This window comes from Loxodonta africana, chromosome 4 (assembly GCF_030014295.1).
Source record: "Loxodonta africana isolate mLoxAfr1 chromosome 4, mLoxAfr1.hap2, whole genome shotgun sequence".
NCBI classification, from domain to species: domain Eukaryota; kingdom Metazoa; phylum Chordata; class Mammalia; order Proboscidea; family Elephantidae; genus Loxodonta; species Loxodonta africana.
Window position 1 is genome coordinate 104,165,783 of NC_087345.1, and position 17,379 is coordinate 104,183,161.

General features: G+C 41.2%; 1 protein-coding gene across 1 annotated transcript in view; it reads left to right on the forward strand.

Moving 5' to 3' along the window:
* The first annotated feature begins 1,997 nt into the window (after positions 1-1,997).
* CPNE8 (copine 8) overlaps positions 1,998-17,379 on the forward strand; it is a 281,410-nt gene continuing 266,028 nt past the window's right edge. The window contains exon 1 of the mRNA XM_003405719.4: positions 1,998-2,253. Coding sequence (XP_003405767.2) covers positions 2,117-2,253 — 137 coding nt within the window. The 5' untranslated portion in view covers positions 1,998-2,116. The remainder of the gene's footprint in view (positions 2,254-17,379) is intronic.

A 17,379-nucleotide genomic window follows, 5' to 3' on the forward strand; every position in this document is an offset into this window, starting at 1 on the left:
TATGAAGAAGAGTGGGGCATCAGGATTGGAGGAAGGCTCGTTAACAACCTGCCATACACAGATGGCACAACCTTGCTTACTGAAAGTGAAAAGGACTTGAAGCACTTACTTCAATATGGATTACACCTTAATAAAGAAAAAAAAACAATTCTCACATCATGATAAACGGAGTAAAGACTGAAGTTGTTAAGGATTACTTAGATCCACAATCAACACCTATGGAAGCAGCAGTCAAAAAATCAAAGGACACATTGCATTGGGCAAATCTGCTACAAAAAAGTCTTTAAAGTGTTAAAAAGGAAAAATGTCACCTTGGAGACTAAGGTGGGCCTGACCTAAGCTGTGGTGTTCTCAATTGCCTCATATGCATATGAAAGCCGGATGATGAATAAGGAAGACCAAAGAATCTATGCCTTTGAATTGTGATGTTGGCAAAGAATACTGAATGTACTGTGCGTTGCCAAAAGTATGAGTAAATCTGTCTTAGAAGAACAACCAGAATACTCCTTAAAAGTAAGGATGGTGAGATTATGTCTCAGATACTTTGGACGTGTTATCAGGAGGGATCAGTCCTTCAAGAAGGACATCATGCTAGGTAAAGTAGAGGGTCAGCAAAAAAGAGGAAGACCTTCAATTAGATGTACTGACAGAGTGGCTACAACAATGGGCTCAAGCAAGGATTGTGAGGATGGCGTAGGACCCAGCAGTGTTTCCTTGTGTCGTACATAGGGTAGCTACGAGTCCGAACCGACTCCAGGGCACCTAACAACAATAAAAGCAACAACAAATCAGGATAAAGGCTCCTCCCTGAGTTAGCTCCGCCAGTTGTAAACTCCGTGCTGGGTGCCTTAAATGGAGACAGAGACTGGCCCCTTCCCCACCCTCCTACTTTCCTCAGCTCCGTGTCCTGTTCTCAGTCGCCCCCTAGTGGAGAGCGCTCCGGGATCCGCAGGCGCACGGATCAGGTGGGAGGAAAGATGCTGGCAACAAAGGTCGCTGCAATGTAGAGGCGCCCCGGGCACCTCCGGATGCTTTAGCGGTTTCCACCTCCTGGCACCAATCCTGTTGCCCTGTGATCCAGCTTCTCGAACGCAACCCTCACTGGGGGCTCCTCTCTTCTTCTTTCCGTCCAGTTTCAGGTCTTGCCGGCTGGCAGTCGGGGTGAGGGAGCCGCAGTACTTAGTTGTGACCTCAGGGTTTTAAGGCATACCTTCCATGAACTTAGAAGAGAGGGGCGCTGAAGAATCTTTGCTGTAGGAGGATTGTTATATTTAGACCTCGTGCTCTGAAGAACCGAGGGGAGAGGAAATCCAGAAGAACCCCCGATCCTAAATATATACGTATTTTCACCTTTAAGTCCACCTGTGCTTGTCCCAGATACTGATTTGCCACTTTACCGCCGCGTACTGAAGGTCGGAAATCTCCCCAGCGTCCCGTCGTCCCTAACCCTCAAGTGGCCGGCAGTGAGTAGTCCAGATACTGGGACCGGGCTTACCTGCCCGAGAGCACAGTGAGAGGGACTTCCGTGGGCTCTGAAGGTGAGGCGAGGACCTCTGCGTGGTGGGGAGAGAGAGACTTACGATGCGGAGTTAGGGACTGGCAGAAGCTCCGCCACCTCCAGCTTCCAACCAAGGCGGAGAAACTGCGTGACAGTGTGGTTCACACCTGATTGACGGGAGGAGGGAGTCGCGCCCAGACCGCGGGGTGGGTGTGTGGAGGCGGAGACAAAACCCAAAGCTCTTAGAGAGCCCGGGAGGGCTTGCCGTCCCGGACGGTAGGGGTGGGGTCTGGCTCCACCTACCCCGCCCCGCTGCAGGTTGGATCGCCTGAGCTGGACGCCTTGAGGCGAGAGGGGAGTGCCGAGGGTCCCCGCCGGGGCTGCAGCCTCCAAGGAGGGGGCGGGGAAGCCGGGAGCCCCTCGCGCCACTTAGCCGGCAGCTTCTGCCTCGCCCGGGACTGGCTCGCTGATCCCTCGAGGCTCATCGCCGAGGTCCGCCTCCTCCCCTCCCTCCCCTTCCCGCGCGTTGCCTCCGCCTTCTTCCTCTGCCTCCACCCCCATCCCCATCCCCGTCTGTCCGGAGCTAGGCTCAGATCCCTCAGTCTGCCCGAGCTCCGCATGTGGGCACCGGACAAGTGCACGGCGCTGCCACCCAAGATGGACAGTCGTTACACCAGCACTGCGGGCATCGGGGACTTGAACCAGCTGAGCGCGGCCATCCCGGCCACGCGGGTGGAGGTCTCGGTGTCCTGCAGGTGAGGACGCAGCTTCCCCTCCCACCTCCTACTCTTATCCGCCGGGAGGGTAGCGCTTGGCAAGTGCTCAGAGTACCCCGAGCGTTTGCGCGGGGGAGAAGTTGCATGTTGAGTGGGGAACACCCCAGCTGTGGGGCTGGATTCATCCCCTGCTCGAATGCCACAGAGCAGGGGAGCCGGTACTAGAAGCGAGGGGTGGGCTCCGGGACTTCTTTTCTTTCTGGGAAATGCTGTAAAAGTTGGCTGAGCTGTGTGACTCAGCTGCGGTAACCCCGGCCGCCGCCCACTTTACAGTACCTTTTTACGTCCCAAACCAGAGCTGGGTGGCTGGGTGATGACGGGAATCGAAAGGGACAGCACTACCAAAAGAGCTCGTGACCGTTGGACGCAGTGCCCCGGGACTCCCTCTGCTAGGCTCGTGCAAACGTGCTATTGCCACCGTTGGCTCGAATTTCGGCAGTTTCCTCCCCACCCACTTCCTGGTTGCTTTCCTTCTCACTCTTCCGGGCTTTTACTGCTTTGTGCCTGAGTGGTAGGGATTTGGGCTCCAGCCCTGCTTGCAGAAGACTCTTTGCCTTACCTAAGATCTGGGGAGGCAGTGTCCCCGCTGGGGCTGCTGCCTGCAGGGAGGGGGCGGGGAAACCGGGAGACCCGCACTTCTGCCGCTGGTAAAAGTATTTGAATACCTTATAACCCTAGACACCCTTCTCAAGGACTGTAAATTTCACACTCCTCCTGACGTTATTTGGGTCAGTTTCTGTGTAAATGAAACAACATAATTGTTATATGGGGCAAGGTTTTGAGAAGGAGACAGCCGGCGTACCTTCAATTATTGTTAATGGCAACAGAAGGAAAGGCAGAATTTGCGAATTATTTTTGTTCGGGAGTCAACTTTACTGGGAGCCCACCCCATTGTTCGCATACTTTTGTTTCGCTTCGTGCAAGACTCTCCTTGCTTTTAGAGTCCACCCCGAGATGTTTTTCATACCCTCAAATCCTCTTCTTCCTTTCTTTAGCAAAACCTGCCTCAAAGAAATCTATTAAACATGGGTAATTGTCGATGTAAATAAGTACTGAAGTTTAAATTGCCACCAACCCAGTGGTACTTGATTTTGCATTTTCACAAGACTAAGCCTAAAGCCGAAGAAATAAATTCTTTTTGTGGAAATTCAAGCACTAGCAACCTCAGCAGAGGTGTTATTTGGGGGGAGAGTCAGCGTTTAGCTATCCCTGAGAGTATGTCACATGAGCACTTGCTGCCTCTTCAGGTTGACCTCAAACATGGAAATAATAATGCTGATTATAATTGGTGACATTAAGCTCTCTTGCCTTATTGCAGGCACTGCTTTAAGTGGTGCCTGAGATCTCTGTCACTTGAATAGGTAAAGCTGTGTAAAAAAAGAAAAAAAACAAAACACTGTTTTTAGACATTAACCTCTAGGCCTTTTTTCCCTCTCTGAAACTAATTTTGGATACTAGGGAGGTTATTGATATATACCGATAATACATAGCCAAAAGCCCTACACTTACGGTGTTCTCTAGAGTTCTTATGCATTGCTGAACACACTGCAAAGTCTGAATGGCATGTGGCCTGTACCTGGAATGAATATTAAAAAAAAAAAAAAAAGCTTCAAATCAAATCTGAAGTTCACATTAGCTTCTCTAGGGGTGATGAGGAAATTATACCTTAGCTGGTCTTTCCACCAATAGGGCCCACATTTATTTATTATTTTTTTGATGCTCCTTTGCTATGGGTGTGTTAGGATTCTTAAGCTAATTGGCTTGATTCTGTTTCAGCTTGCTACCTTAGATCCTAGAGACTCCCTTGTCCCAGGCTTTTTTCTATATTGTTGCTTTGGTGTTTCCTTTGTAACTTTTAAGCTTTCAAATGGAAAACAGTTCTGAAAGAGAATCCAAATACTTCCAGTGTCAAACATCTCTGATGGGCCTTTTGAGTTTTGTTGTTTAATTCAGAGTTGCTTCTGACTCAGTTTATGATTTATTCCTTGGTAAATTTGATGTAAAAAGTATTATTTGAGCAAACAGAAATGTAAGTAAATTCCCAAGTTGATGCCTTTGGGATAGGTTCAGTAGTTCTTGAAAAGGTGAGTTAATTTTAATTTTATATGGTTAAAAATTGAATCTTGTAACCAAAGGAGGTAGTGTAGTATGGGCTTTGGCAGGCATAAAATCCAGCTTTGTGACTTGTTATCTTGGAGCAAATTCTTACCTAATCTAAGCCTCCTTTTTTCTAAAATAAGGATAATTATGTATCAGCATTATGTTATTTATGAGTGTTACCAGGGTTTAATAAAAACGTGTGAAAAGTGCTTACACAATGCGTGATACCAAAGAAAGTGCTCAAAATGTTAGCTATTATTATAATATTGCAAATAGTATTTGTTGAATAAATGTATTATATATGATTCTGTTATGGAATTTTGTACATAGTCTCTCTCTTATGGACTTCAGTCAGTTGGTTAAAGAAGACGAGGTTAGAATCAGCCTTGAGATCCCTGTTCCCTCTTTTTTTCTTCAGTGTGCCTGAAGAGCCTATTTCCTAGGATGTTCCTAGGATTTCACTTAGCAAGAAGGCATAATTGTAGGCCCCTCAGCCTTACTATGGGCTAGCTCAAGCAGAGCAAGGAATTCCCTTGCCTAGCTATATCAGAGGGCTCTGATGATTTGCGAACACTTGAAAAGCACCTCAGAAACGGATAGGATGACCTCTTTTACTGTTCCCAGTCTGAGCCTTTTTTTTCATTAAAGCTTTAGGACATTTTTATCTTCAATTGGGGAATTGAGCAGAATCAACAGTTGAAGCTTGAAGCTAAATATAATTCATGGCAATCATTTAGTCTCTTTACTCATCAAGTGTTTGGGTGTCTTTTATATGTCTAGCATTATGTCATGCTCCATGAGAAATGCAAGAGAATTCTCTCCTCTGAAAAGGTAAAACTGGGCTGGGAGATAACGGTTACATAGCCCATAGCAAGGAAGAGCTAAATGCAGAGGTGAGATTCCCCTGTAGGGAAGGAAGAGGTCCCTGTGGAACAGAGTGCCCTGGGAATGTACTACAAAGATGAGAGGAAGCTTGAGTGGAGCATGGCTTGGATTAGAGAAGGAATGATATAATTGATATAGTTGAAGTTTTCATAGTAGGTACAAGTGTTGTGGATTGAATTATATCCTTCCCAAAAAATGTGTGTTGTAAATCCTACCCTCTTTACCTGTGGTTATAATCCCATTTGGGAGTGGGTTGTCTTTGTTATGTTAACGAGGCAGAATTAGTGTAGAGTGTATTTTGAGTCAATCTCTTTTGAGACATAAAAGACATATGGAAATCTCCGAAGGAGAAGCTGAAGAGGTAAAGACTCTTCCTCCAGAGCAGAGAGAGAAAAAGCCTGCCTTTCCCTAGCACTAGCGCTCTGAATTCAGACTTCTAGCCTCCTAAACTGTGAGAAAATAAGTTTCTGTTTGTTAAAGCCATCCACTTGTGGTATTTCTGTCCTAGCAGCGCGAGATAACTAAGACGACACACATGGAACAGTTGGGATGACGAGTACATTTTGCTGTATTTATGTAGAGGCATGCTCTCACTCCTAAACTTCACTTCTGCCGATTATCTAGCTCTCCTTGTATTCACTTTTCCTTATTATGCGAATTCGTAGATTTTTAGGTTGATTAGGGTAACTAAGGAGGAGCCCTGGTGGTTCAGTGGTTAAGCGCTCTGCTGCTAACCAGAAGGTGGGTGGTTCGAATCCACCAGTTGCTCCTTGGCAGAAAGATGTGGCAGTCTGCTTCCGTAAAGATTTATAGTCTTGGAAACCCTATAGGGGCAGTTCTACTCCATCGTATAAAATCATTGACTCGACAGCAACAAGTTTAGGGTAACTAATTAACTGTACATACCTGTAGTTGAAATGATGTAACATTAGGAGATAAAATAACATAGCATTTATAACATTTCCATTTTATTCTGAAAATGGACTATTATACAATGAGGTTGCAGTATATCTAGCACATGATTTTGGTGATTCTTGTCATTTTTTTTCTGATTGAGAAATTGGCTATCAATTACAAAAGGAGTGAGACCATTGTGTATTTCTAGACTCTGTCTGTGATTTGTCAAATGAGAGTCATTTCACAGTAATGGCCCTATAATGGTGATAAGACTGAATTTTAAATAGTAATACAAAAGAGGAAACCCTGCTGGCTGGTGGTTAAGTGCTATGGCTGCTAACCAAAAGGTCAGCAGTTCGAATTCACCAGGCGCTCCTTGGAAACTCTATGGGGCCGGAATCGACTTGATGGCAATGGGTTATTTTGTTTAATGGAAAAGAAAGACAACAGAATAGAAATTTATCAAGCACCTACTTTGTGCCAGGCGTTCTGAAAAAATTCCTTCCTAACTTGGCTGGAACTCTTGTCATCACATCCTACACGAACTCTGTGATTGAATATAGTCCAATAAACATGTATTGAGTGCTCTGTTGTTTTTATTCGGTGCTGTCGAGTTGATTTTCCACTCGTAGTGACCCTGTGTGACACAGTAGATCTTCGCCATAGGGTTTTCTAGGCTGTGATTGTCACTGGAGTATATCACCAGGTCTTTCTTAAAAAAAAAAAAAAAAAATTTTTTTTTTTTCCTCTTTCTCCTGTGGAGCCTTTGGGTGGGTTTGAACTCCCCACTTTATGGTTAGCAGTGAAATGCGGGGAGCGCTTAACTGTTGTGCCATCAGGGCTCCTAAAACCCATGCCAGCTAAACGTGGTTACAAAACATGAATAAGTATGGTCCCAAAGCATGTGGCGTTACCCTAGCATACCAGACTCTTGTTTGCGCCAGTGGCCATGCACATGCTGCTCTCTCTGCCCCAAACCTCCCTTCCTCCCTTCCCCTTCTCTTGACTAGGCTGTGCTCCTTTTTCAAGAGTTAGGTCAAATGCCTTCTCTCAGTACCTCCTTTCTCAAGCTGGATTTTTCAGTACACCCAAAATAACCTGTAAGTACAGTGTCATAGGTATATTGTAATTCTTTGTATTCTCCCTGAGGGCAAGTTTTATCTCTCATGTTTATATATTCTGAGTTTGGCATAGAGTATGGACTGTATTTTTATGCAAGTAATGTGCGCTGTCTTTGTTTGTTTGCCTGCAGCGTCCTCCCCCTACCCCACGAGGTATTTTTGTGGGCTCCTGATGCTAGTTTTTTTTTTTTCTACACTGTTGGCTGTGAAGAAAAATTACCATAGTGCCCTTGTGAGGATGCCTTGCCGGGGAGGGTTCAGCCTGGCAAATAAGCCCAGAAGGCTCCCGTTATTTGTGTAAAAATACTGTGGTCAATAAGTGTTTGCTGCTTGAGTTCTCTAAGAGAATTAATTATCTGGTTTTGGGAGGTGATTTTGCTTGATAAAATACAGACTCCTAGGCCCCAGACCAGATCTGTTGAACCAAAATCTCTGGGACTGAGACCTAGGAATCTAAAATTTTAACAAGCTCCCCATTGCTTGTTATACATGCCAAAATTTTTGATCTACTGGTTTGATAAGTAGGAGCCCTGGTGACACAATGGTTAAGCACTTGGCAGCTAACCAGCAGGTTGTCGGTTTGAACCCACCAACAGCTCCACTGGAGAAAGATGCAGCAGTCTGCTTCTGTAAAGATTCACAGCCTTGGAAACCCTATAGGGGCAGTTTTACTCCATCCTATAGGGTTGCTGCTGGGAAACCCTGGTGGCTTAGTGGTTAAGTGCTACGGCTGGTAACCAAAGTGTTGGCAGTTCAAATCTGCCAGGCGCTCCTTGGAAACTCTACGGGGCAGTTCTACTCTGTCCTATAGGGTTGCTATGAGTTGGAACCCATTGGACGGCACTGGGTTTTTATTTGATTTTATTTTATAGTGTTGCTGTGAGTCAGCATCACTTGATGGCGACTGGTTTGGTTTTTTGTTTGTTTGTTTGATAAGTAAATGAGTCTATGACCATAGTCCCATGATCTGGGTTAGCAATATCTGCTCTAAAGCATTACTCATTGCCTTCGAGTCAATTCTGACTCGTGGTGACCCCATGTGTTATAGACTAGAACTGCTCCGTAAGGTTTTAGGAGTATACTTTTAAATGATGTGCTGGAACTGGCTCACGTAGGCTTGCAACAGGAAATTGCGATCTGGTTGTTAGATAAAGTAATTGTTAAAAGTTAAATTATATAGACTTAAACAAATTCCATTAAATTGTATTAAACACAATTTAAGAAATAATTAAAAGTTACCACTTCCTAATTATTTTACAACATTATGTATGCACTTTTTTGTCTGTGTGGTAAAAATAGATAATTGTGTGTTACTGCTGATTTCTTCCAAATTTCATGTTTAGTGACATCACATTGGTGTCTTGAAACTGGCCATGGTGAATGTATTTACACCATGAAAATTGTTAAATGCTACAAATCAGGGCTTGATGTATTCTGTAGTCTACACCTCAGAAAGCATTCTGTTGGAATCAGTGGGCTCTATGAAGTGTACAATAAGACATATATTATGGACATATTATATGGTTCTACTCTGTTCTATAGGGTCGCTATGAGTCGGAATCGACTCGATGGCACTGGGTTGGGTTTGTTATTGTAAGTTTTATGCTCAGCTACACATCTATCATATCAGTATAATTTATAACAAATTTACATATTTTATGTATAAAATCTGTTGCCGTAGAGTCAATTCCGACTCATAGCAACTCTATGGGACAGAGAAGAATTGCCCTGTATGATTTTAAAGGAGTGGCTGGCAGATTTGAACTGCCGACCTTTTGATTAACAGTTGAACTCTGAACCATTGTGCCACCAGGGCTCCATTTTATATACATAAGAGAACGAAAGAGAGAAATCAGTTGTCATCAAGTGGACTCCAACTAATGGCGACCCATGTGTGTCAGAGTAGAACTGTCCTCCCTAGGATTTTCAATGGCTAATTTTTCAAAAATAGATTGCCAGGCCTTTCTTTTGAGGTACTTCTGGGTAGAGTCAAACCTCCAATCTTTTGGTTAGCAACCGGGGCAGTTAACTGTTCACATTCTCTGTCTCCACTTCTCTCTCTCTCTCTAACCCATCGGCTTTGAATAGATCCTGACTCATAGCAACCCTGTAGGACAGGGTAGAACCGCCTCATAGGGTTTCCAAGGCTGTAAATCTTTACAGAAGCAGACTGCCACATCTTTCTCCTGCATACATACACGCGCGCGTGTGTGTGCGCGCGCATGCACACGCATTTAGCTTTTTTTTTTTTTTTTGAGAACTTGTTGTTAGGCCTATACCGGGATATCGGTGTTTATAGGTCTTTTGTGAAAGGTAAAGCATTATACAAAGAAAAATTATTGTTGCTTTTAGATTGTTGTTGTTGTTAGGTGCCGTCGAGTCGGCTCTGACGGCGACACTACGCACAACAGAATGAAACACTGCCCAGTCCTGTGCCATCCTTACAGTCGTTGTTATGCTTGAGCCCATTGTTGCAGCCACTGTGTCAATACACCTTGTTGAGAGTCATCCTCTTTGCGCTGACCCTGTACTTTGCCAAGCATGATGTCCCTCTCCAGAGACTCATCCCTCCTGACAACATGTCCAAAGTATGTAAGATGCAGTCTCACCATCCTTGCTTCTAAGGAGCATTCTGTTTGTACTTCTTCCAAGACAAATTTATTCGTTCTTCTGGCAGTCCATGGCATAGTCAATATTCTTCACTTTTAGATTATCACTATTAAAAGTGGTAATGTCAGGTTCACCATTGTCTCTGGTCTTGCTTCTCTATTGGAGTAAGTAGGGTTTGTGATCTTATAACCCATGAGTGGTTGTGACAGCCTGCAAGGGTGTTATGAATGAAATAGGAAGACAATTGGAATCTCACATACTTTGTACTTTCTCCTTCTCATATGGACCTCTCTACATATTCTTTATTTATTGTTCTCCTACTTTGAAGATTTTTTTTTTTTTCTTATTTCTCCATCCACTGGTAGTATGTGCTTTACAAGTTTTATGTTACAGTTCCAGCTACACTTAGTGATTATCTGGTCATCTATAAAAGAAAATCCCAGATTTTAAGAGAGAGAATCCGATAGCCCCGCTGGAATTGGCCCAGCTTGAACCAACTATCTGTGCTTTGTAATTATCTGTGGTAAAAGAGAAACAGAGTGTTCAGACACAACAATTTTGGCCTCATTTTAGTCTGTGGTGGTTCATCTCTTAGACAAAATTTACCTTTTTTTAGTCAGACAAAAACTTTGAAGACAGTATGTAAACAAGTTTTCAAAAGATGTTGCTACCTGACTGATTATAATGTTGCTATAACTCAGGGCATTAGAATGCCTGTTATCCTGTTAATGAGACAAATATTAGGCAAACCAAGGGCTAAGTTGGCATAGCCGTAATATCCCATTCTTCTGGCTCTGCAGTTCCTGAAATCCTGTGGTTAAAGATTATACTCACCCCACAGTGCTTTTTCAGCCGTGTATTTGGGTTTGTCTTAGGAGTGCCTGGGTGGCGCAAATGGTTTAAGCCCTGGGTTCGAACTCACTCAGAGGTACCTTGGAAGAAAGACCTGGCTGTTTGCTTCTGAAAGGTCACAGCCATGAAAACCCTATGGAACAGTTTTACACTGACACACGTGGGGTCTCCATGAGTTAGGATTGACTCAACGGCAACTGGTTATTTGGGTTTGTCTTTGCCCTAGAGTTTCAGGAAAATTTGTCATAGGGGTGTTTCTGTACTGTGGCTTTGAAGTCTTGATGTGGGAGCTGCTAGTCCTGTCCTGCGAGAAAAGCCTCACTCAAACTGTTCCTTCAGCTGCCGTGCATTTTTTTTTTTCGTAAGTCATTTGAGGGTAGGGGAGACTCTGAAACAACACTGGGATGTGCAGAATGTGAATCTAGAAGCAATTCGTGAAATGGCACCATGTGGTAACAGCTATGCTCTATTGGGCATGTTATTTGTGGCATAAGAGGCAGAAGCCTATTTGAGTTTACTCAAGGCAGGGAAGAAAAACAATTCCTCTCAAGGAGAGTTTATTCACTTGTTACCCTGTCTTATAATTGTAACACTGGCTTATTAGAGCCAGTTTAATTTAGCCTTGAAGAGTAGTGGTGTGGAACTAGACAAGTTTTACCACTTAGTAGCTGCGAAACCTTGGGCAGTTACTTCATTGCCCAGTGCCTCAGTTTCCTCATCTGTAAAGTGAGGATAATAGCCCCTACTTATATTTGTTTTGAGGGACACATGTAAATACTTAAAGCATAATTATAAAAGGATATAAACACAAAAATAAAAATTATCCACTATTCAGTCAAATGATGAACAGTTAGTGCATTTCTCTCACATTTATAGATTTTTTAGTGTGTGTGTAAAAAAAAGACCCACCAGGGTTTCCATATGTGTGTGTATAGAGAGTATATATATATATATATACACACACACACTATGAACACACTGTATATATAATATAATGGTAACATAAGGAGCGCTGGTGGCACAGTTGTTAATCACTCAGCTGCTAACTGAAAGGTTGGCAGGTCGAACCTACCAGCTGCTCTTTGAGAAAAAGATGTGGCAGTTAGCTTCAGTGAAAATTATAGCCTTGGAAACCTATGGGGCAGTTCTACTCTCTCCTGTAGGGCCTCTATGAGTTGGAAAGGACTTGACGGCAATGGGTTCGGGTTTTAAAGGTAAAATACTATGTTTTGTACAACTTAGCTCCTGTACTTTTAATATTATATCATCTTTTCAATGTAATATTGCTGTGATTAGTCTCTGAAATATAACCTTCCATGTGTATGTGTATGTGTTTTTTTGTGCATGTAATATTCTATTATATATATAAAAAAATAGTTATACTGTATTTATTTAACTTATCTCTTATTTTCCAACATTTATTTCAAAAAGTTTCTATTCAAAAGAGTGCTACCAATGAGTTTTTTTATTCACCAACATTTGACAATATCACAGGTTTTTCTCTTGGTACAGAGCTGAAGTTATTAATCAGCTATCTTCTCAAAGGGATTTTAATCGTTTGTTTTGGTTATTTCCCCCCTATTCCTTTTTGAATAAGCAGAGTCAAGGTGAAACGATTGGCTGCACTATTCTTAATACTTTCATTCCTGAGAGAAAGTTGATTTTAGAAATTGAGAATTTGGGGCAGCAGAATATAGCAACAAGAAAATGGAATTAGGAGTCAGATGTCTTTAAATCTCATTGTTATCCCTTTTTGTAATGTTATTTTGGGTAAGTTTTTTAAACACTTGGAATCTCATGTCCTAATCAGTAACATGGAAATAATTAAAAAAAAAACAAATTTACAGTGTTGTTGGGGAATTAAAATGAAATAAAGTCTATGAAATGCTTAGCACAGTGCCTGTCATAAGAAAAGCACTTTATTAACTGTTAGTCTTGTCCCAGTTTCTTCTGGGTATATTACCATGTAGAAGAGGAGGGTGCCCGTGCCTTGAACAAATTGACAATCAATGTGGGGAGCCATGAGATGCTAGGTGACAATTATAAAGCCACATGTTAAAGGCAATACATTATAGCCTAGGCTAAATACCCAAATGTAGAGGGGCTGTAGACTAAAACAGTGGTCAAAAGGACGTGGATTTGGAAATGCAAACTCAGATTCTATAGACTCCCCCTGCCCCCCCCCACCCAGTATGCACACACACCACCAGACGTGTGGACCTAATGGAGTGTGACAGGTAGAATGTACCCTAAAGTTTTAGAATGAAAGCACATTGTAGTACATTCTTGCATCTGATCAATAAAATCAATACTGACATTTAAGATGGCTTTTTCAAGTTGGACATGTGTTAAAATGGACACGGGGCAGGTGACCACACAGGCAAACATTTATTGCCGATAATAAAGTAAGATGCAAAAGGTGCCTTGCCTCAATGGCCGATGTTCACTGCCTGACACACTACCTTAATATTTTCAAACTTATGACAACCGTCAGGGTTAATTCCATCTCCAGCTGGAAACATTAGCAGCTACAAGGCATTCTCTTCAAAATTGCAAGGCATTTTGTCATGTTTGTTTTTTATTATTCCAAACATTCTGAGGGAACCATCAGTTGATTTCTTGGAACACTGAAAAAACAAAATATCACTGAGAGACCCTGGTAAATATTTGTATTTATTAGACAGTAAAGGTCTTCAAGTATAAGCTGTACTAATGAAGCCAAGGAGCCCTGGGGGCACAATGGATAAGACCTTGGCTGCTAACTAAAAGGTCAGTGGTTTGAATCTACCAGCAGCTCCTTGAAAACCCTATGGAGCAGTCCCACTCTGTCCTATAGGGTCACTAGGAATCAGAATCGACTTAATGGCAATGGGGGTAATGAAGCCAAGAGATATGACCGTTTTCAACATCTGTTATATATTTTATTTAAATTAGTTTCAAAATCTAACTTTATCAGACAATGTGTAGTGCACTTCACATGCTAATTCACTGAGTCCTTTCAACAATCCTGTAAAATGGGTGGTATTTCCCATTTTACAGGAGAGAAAATTGAGGTTCAGAGAATTTAAGTAATTTGGCTAAAGCCACATACCTAGTAAGTGGCAAGGTTGAGTTTCTAAGTCTGGTACTTCTAATTCCTAATCGTATTGTGTTAGTTTTTCATAAATATTTTAGCCTTTAAGGGTGAGTTCCTTCCTGTCAGTATGGATGTATTATTGACCGAAAAGAAAGTACAAAACTGGGAACGTAATTACAATACTTAATATCACAAAAGAAATATTTCCCAGAGGAAAAGGGGAATATGGAATTCTTTAGTGTTTTTTTTTTGTCCTCTGATCCGTGAGAGCTATGGGTAGAGAGGTTTAGGTGAGTGGCATAAACTTTAACAATTTGCTGTTTACTTTCCAAGTATTGATTCTTATCTGTCTTCTGCAGCGGAGTTACCAAATGTAGCTGTGGGAAATTAAGTAATGAAAGGACTTATTTAGCTAGAAATCAGCAGGGAAGATGAGATGCTACCTGAATGCTGGGGAAAGGTGATGAATTGGGCAAAGGAAAGGTAGAGGAAAATTAATTGAATTGACTATGTGACATTCGGATTTACCAGTGGAGTTGGGAACTGACCTCAAGCCTCATCATTTCAGCCCACTACTTTCTTAATGCATAGTGGAGAAGTCACCATCTAACTTACTGGGTTTTCAGTAATAATTATAGGGTTGCCTTTCACAACAAACACGTTCTTCAGAATTATGTATTGAAAACGTCAGTACTTTATTCTGAGCTGTGTGAGTTGTGACATGTGTTTGTAACAATATTTTCTACCTTGCTAATTTGCTGATATATGTATATGTGTGTGTATATGTATATAGTTAATGACATTAATTTTATTAAGAATTATCTCAAATGTCAGGGAGTGTAATGAACTAGATTTGAGTATAATTGCCATATCTTGTTGAAACCAACACATTTCTCAGCCCCGGTTAGCATAAAGACATTCCAATAAACCTCTTCTTAAATGTATTCCTATAAAAGGAGTATCACATTACTCATGGTTTTCTGGGTAATTGAAAATAGCTCAGTAATTGTTCTTTAATGTCTTCAATAGATTTTCTTATTTCCCATCAATAAAGCAAAGTATATGAGCAAGAGCTTGAGCAAGAGCTAGTGAAAGCTTAAGTGGTACTTTAGAACTACACCAGAACAATAATTTTATTTACTAATAATCCCATCTAAATTATCTGTTTCGGACATAGCTTATTATCTGACTTACCTTGCTATCTCAGCTTTCAAATTAATTGTGGAAGCGGGGATATTAGAAAGCTGATTGCAATTGATTTTTATGCCAGCAATTTCATCCAAAGCCTCTTTGTAGACATTGGGAAGAGGAGTCATAATCAATATTAAATTATTAGTAAACTTTTCTCTGAAGTGATAATTTAGTGAATTTTAAAATAGATTTTGAGAGTAGTAAAAAAAAAAAAAAGGATGATTGATTTTCAGCTCACATTTGTCTTATAATTTAAATTACTTCAATTTCTTTGTTTCACTTAAACCATTTTCTCACTTGAATGTCATTTACGTGACTACTTCCTTCCTTATGAAACGTTTCAGCACAGGGTAGTAGAAGAGCCGGGCTTTCATTCTGCTTTTGATGCTAGCTCTATGACCTTGGACAAGTGTGCATTCCTCTGGGCCTTAGTTCCTACAAAAAAGTTCGGTCCCTCGTCTAGATGACCAGTGATACCGTTTGGAGCTTTATAATGAAACAAAATGTGGACATGTTCTGGTTTAAGGAAATATTGTGGTTATGAGTGCCCATTTGCAAACTAGATAAACTAACTAACAATTTATTTGTTTAATAGACAAAGAAACCAAAGGATTTTTTACCTTCTAAAACATTTATCTCAAAATGTCTTTTAAATAGAATAATATTGATTTTCAAATTTTAATGAGAACAACTTTTCCAATAATACACATATGGAGTAGAATGAAATACACTCTTAATTAATGAATAGTTTTGTTATTATTGTTGTTAGTTACCATTGAGTCAGCTTCAATTCATGATGACCCCATATATATATAACAGAACAAAATGTTGCCCTGTCCTGTGCTATCTTCATGATTGTTGGTATGTTTGAGATAATTGTTTTGGCTATTGTGTCATTCCACCTTATTTAAGGTTTCTCTTGTTTTTGCTGACCCTCTACAAAACATGACGTCCTCTTCTAGTGATTGGTCTTTCATTTTTGATGACTTCCAATTTTCCTTGATTCATATGTCATACATACTTCATCAGCAAATGAAGGTCCTGAGGGCTTTATTCCATTCATGTCATTAAGGTGGTCTCTACTTTGAGGAGGCAACTCTTTTTCAGTTGTGTTTTGAGTGCCTTCCAACCTGAAGGACTCATCTTCCAGCACTATGTCAGTCAGTGTTCTGTTGTGATCCATAAGGTTTTCATTGGCTAATTTTTTTTTTATGAACTTTTATTGAGCTTCAAGTGAACGTTTACAAATCAAGTCAGTCTGTCACATATAAGTTTATATACACCTTACTCCGTGCTCCCACTTGCTCTCCCCCTAATGAGTCAGCCCTTCCAGTCTCTCCTTTCGTGACAATTTTGCCAGCTTCCAACTCTCTCTATCCTCCCATCCCCCCTCCAGACAGGAGATGCCAACACAGTCTCAAGTGTCCACCTGATATCATTAGCTCACTCTTCATCAGCATCTCTCTCCTACCCATCAGCATCTCTCTCCTACCCACATTGGCTAATTTTTGCAAGGAGATTGCCAATCTTTTCTTTTTAGTCTGTCTTAGTCTGGAAGCTCCGCTGAAACCTGTTCACTGCGGTTGACACTGCTGGCATTTGAAATACTGGCGGTATAGATTTAGGACCATGGCAAGTTATTTAATATCTTTGAGGTTTTTCTTCTTTTTTAATAAAGGAAAATTTTGTTATTCAGACAGAGAGTAAAGAAAAAGTTAAAAAGTATGATATTAATATGTGAAGATTTAGAAAACCTTAATTTCTCCCAATGGAGTATAAATTTGTTACCATATTACACATGATTTTATAGACAACGGGTCTTAAACCTTTGTGTATGGGACTTTGAAACCTTAGACCCTAATTCTAGTGTCTGATATTTTTAAGGGATACTAAGATTTCTAATGCCAATCTTTTGGTACTTCAAAGTTCTCATTTCACTTAATATTCTCCCAAAGGGGTGTCAAGTTCTGCTGTTGCTGTTCTAGTTTTTACGGTCAACAGGGATATATCACTAGCTTTGTTCATCTTGGAAATGAACAGCATTTGATATTAATAGATATCTGTGCCTTTCTTGCCTTTTCTTCCATTTACTTTTATATGTTACTTTTCCCTCATTTATATAAATATCTTTGTGGCAAATATTGAGTTTACAGTAGACAGGACAAGTGCGTTCTATCTTATATATTAACTCGGATCTGTTGTTGGTAAGTGCTGGCTCCCAGAAGTAGCCTCTAGAAGATTCTGAGGGACATCTGGGCTTTGTGAGAAAGAGTGCTCTAGTTGACTTTTAAAATAAAGTAAACCGGTAATATGTGGCATACATGCTGTAAATTCGCTATCATTATAACCTTCGATTTACTGTATTTCATAAAA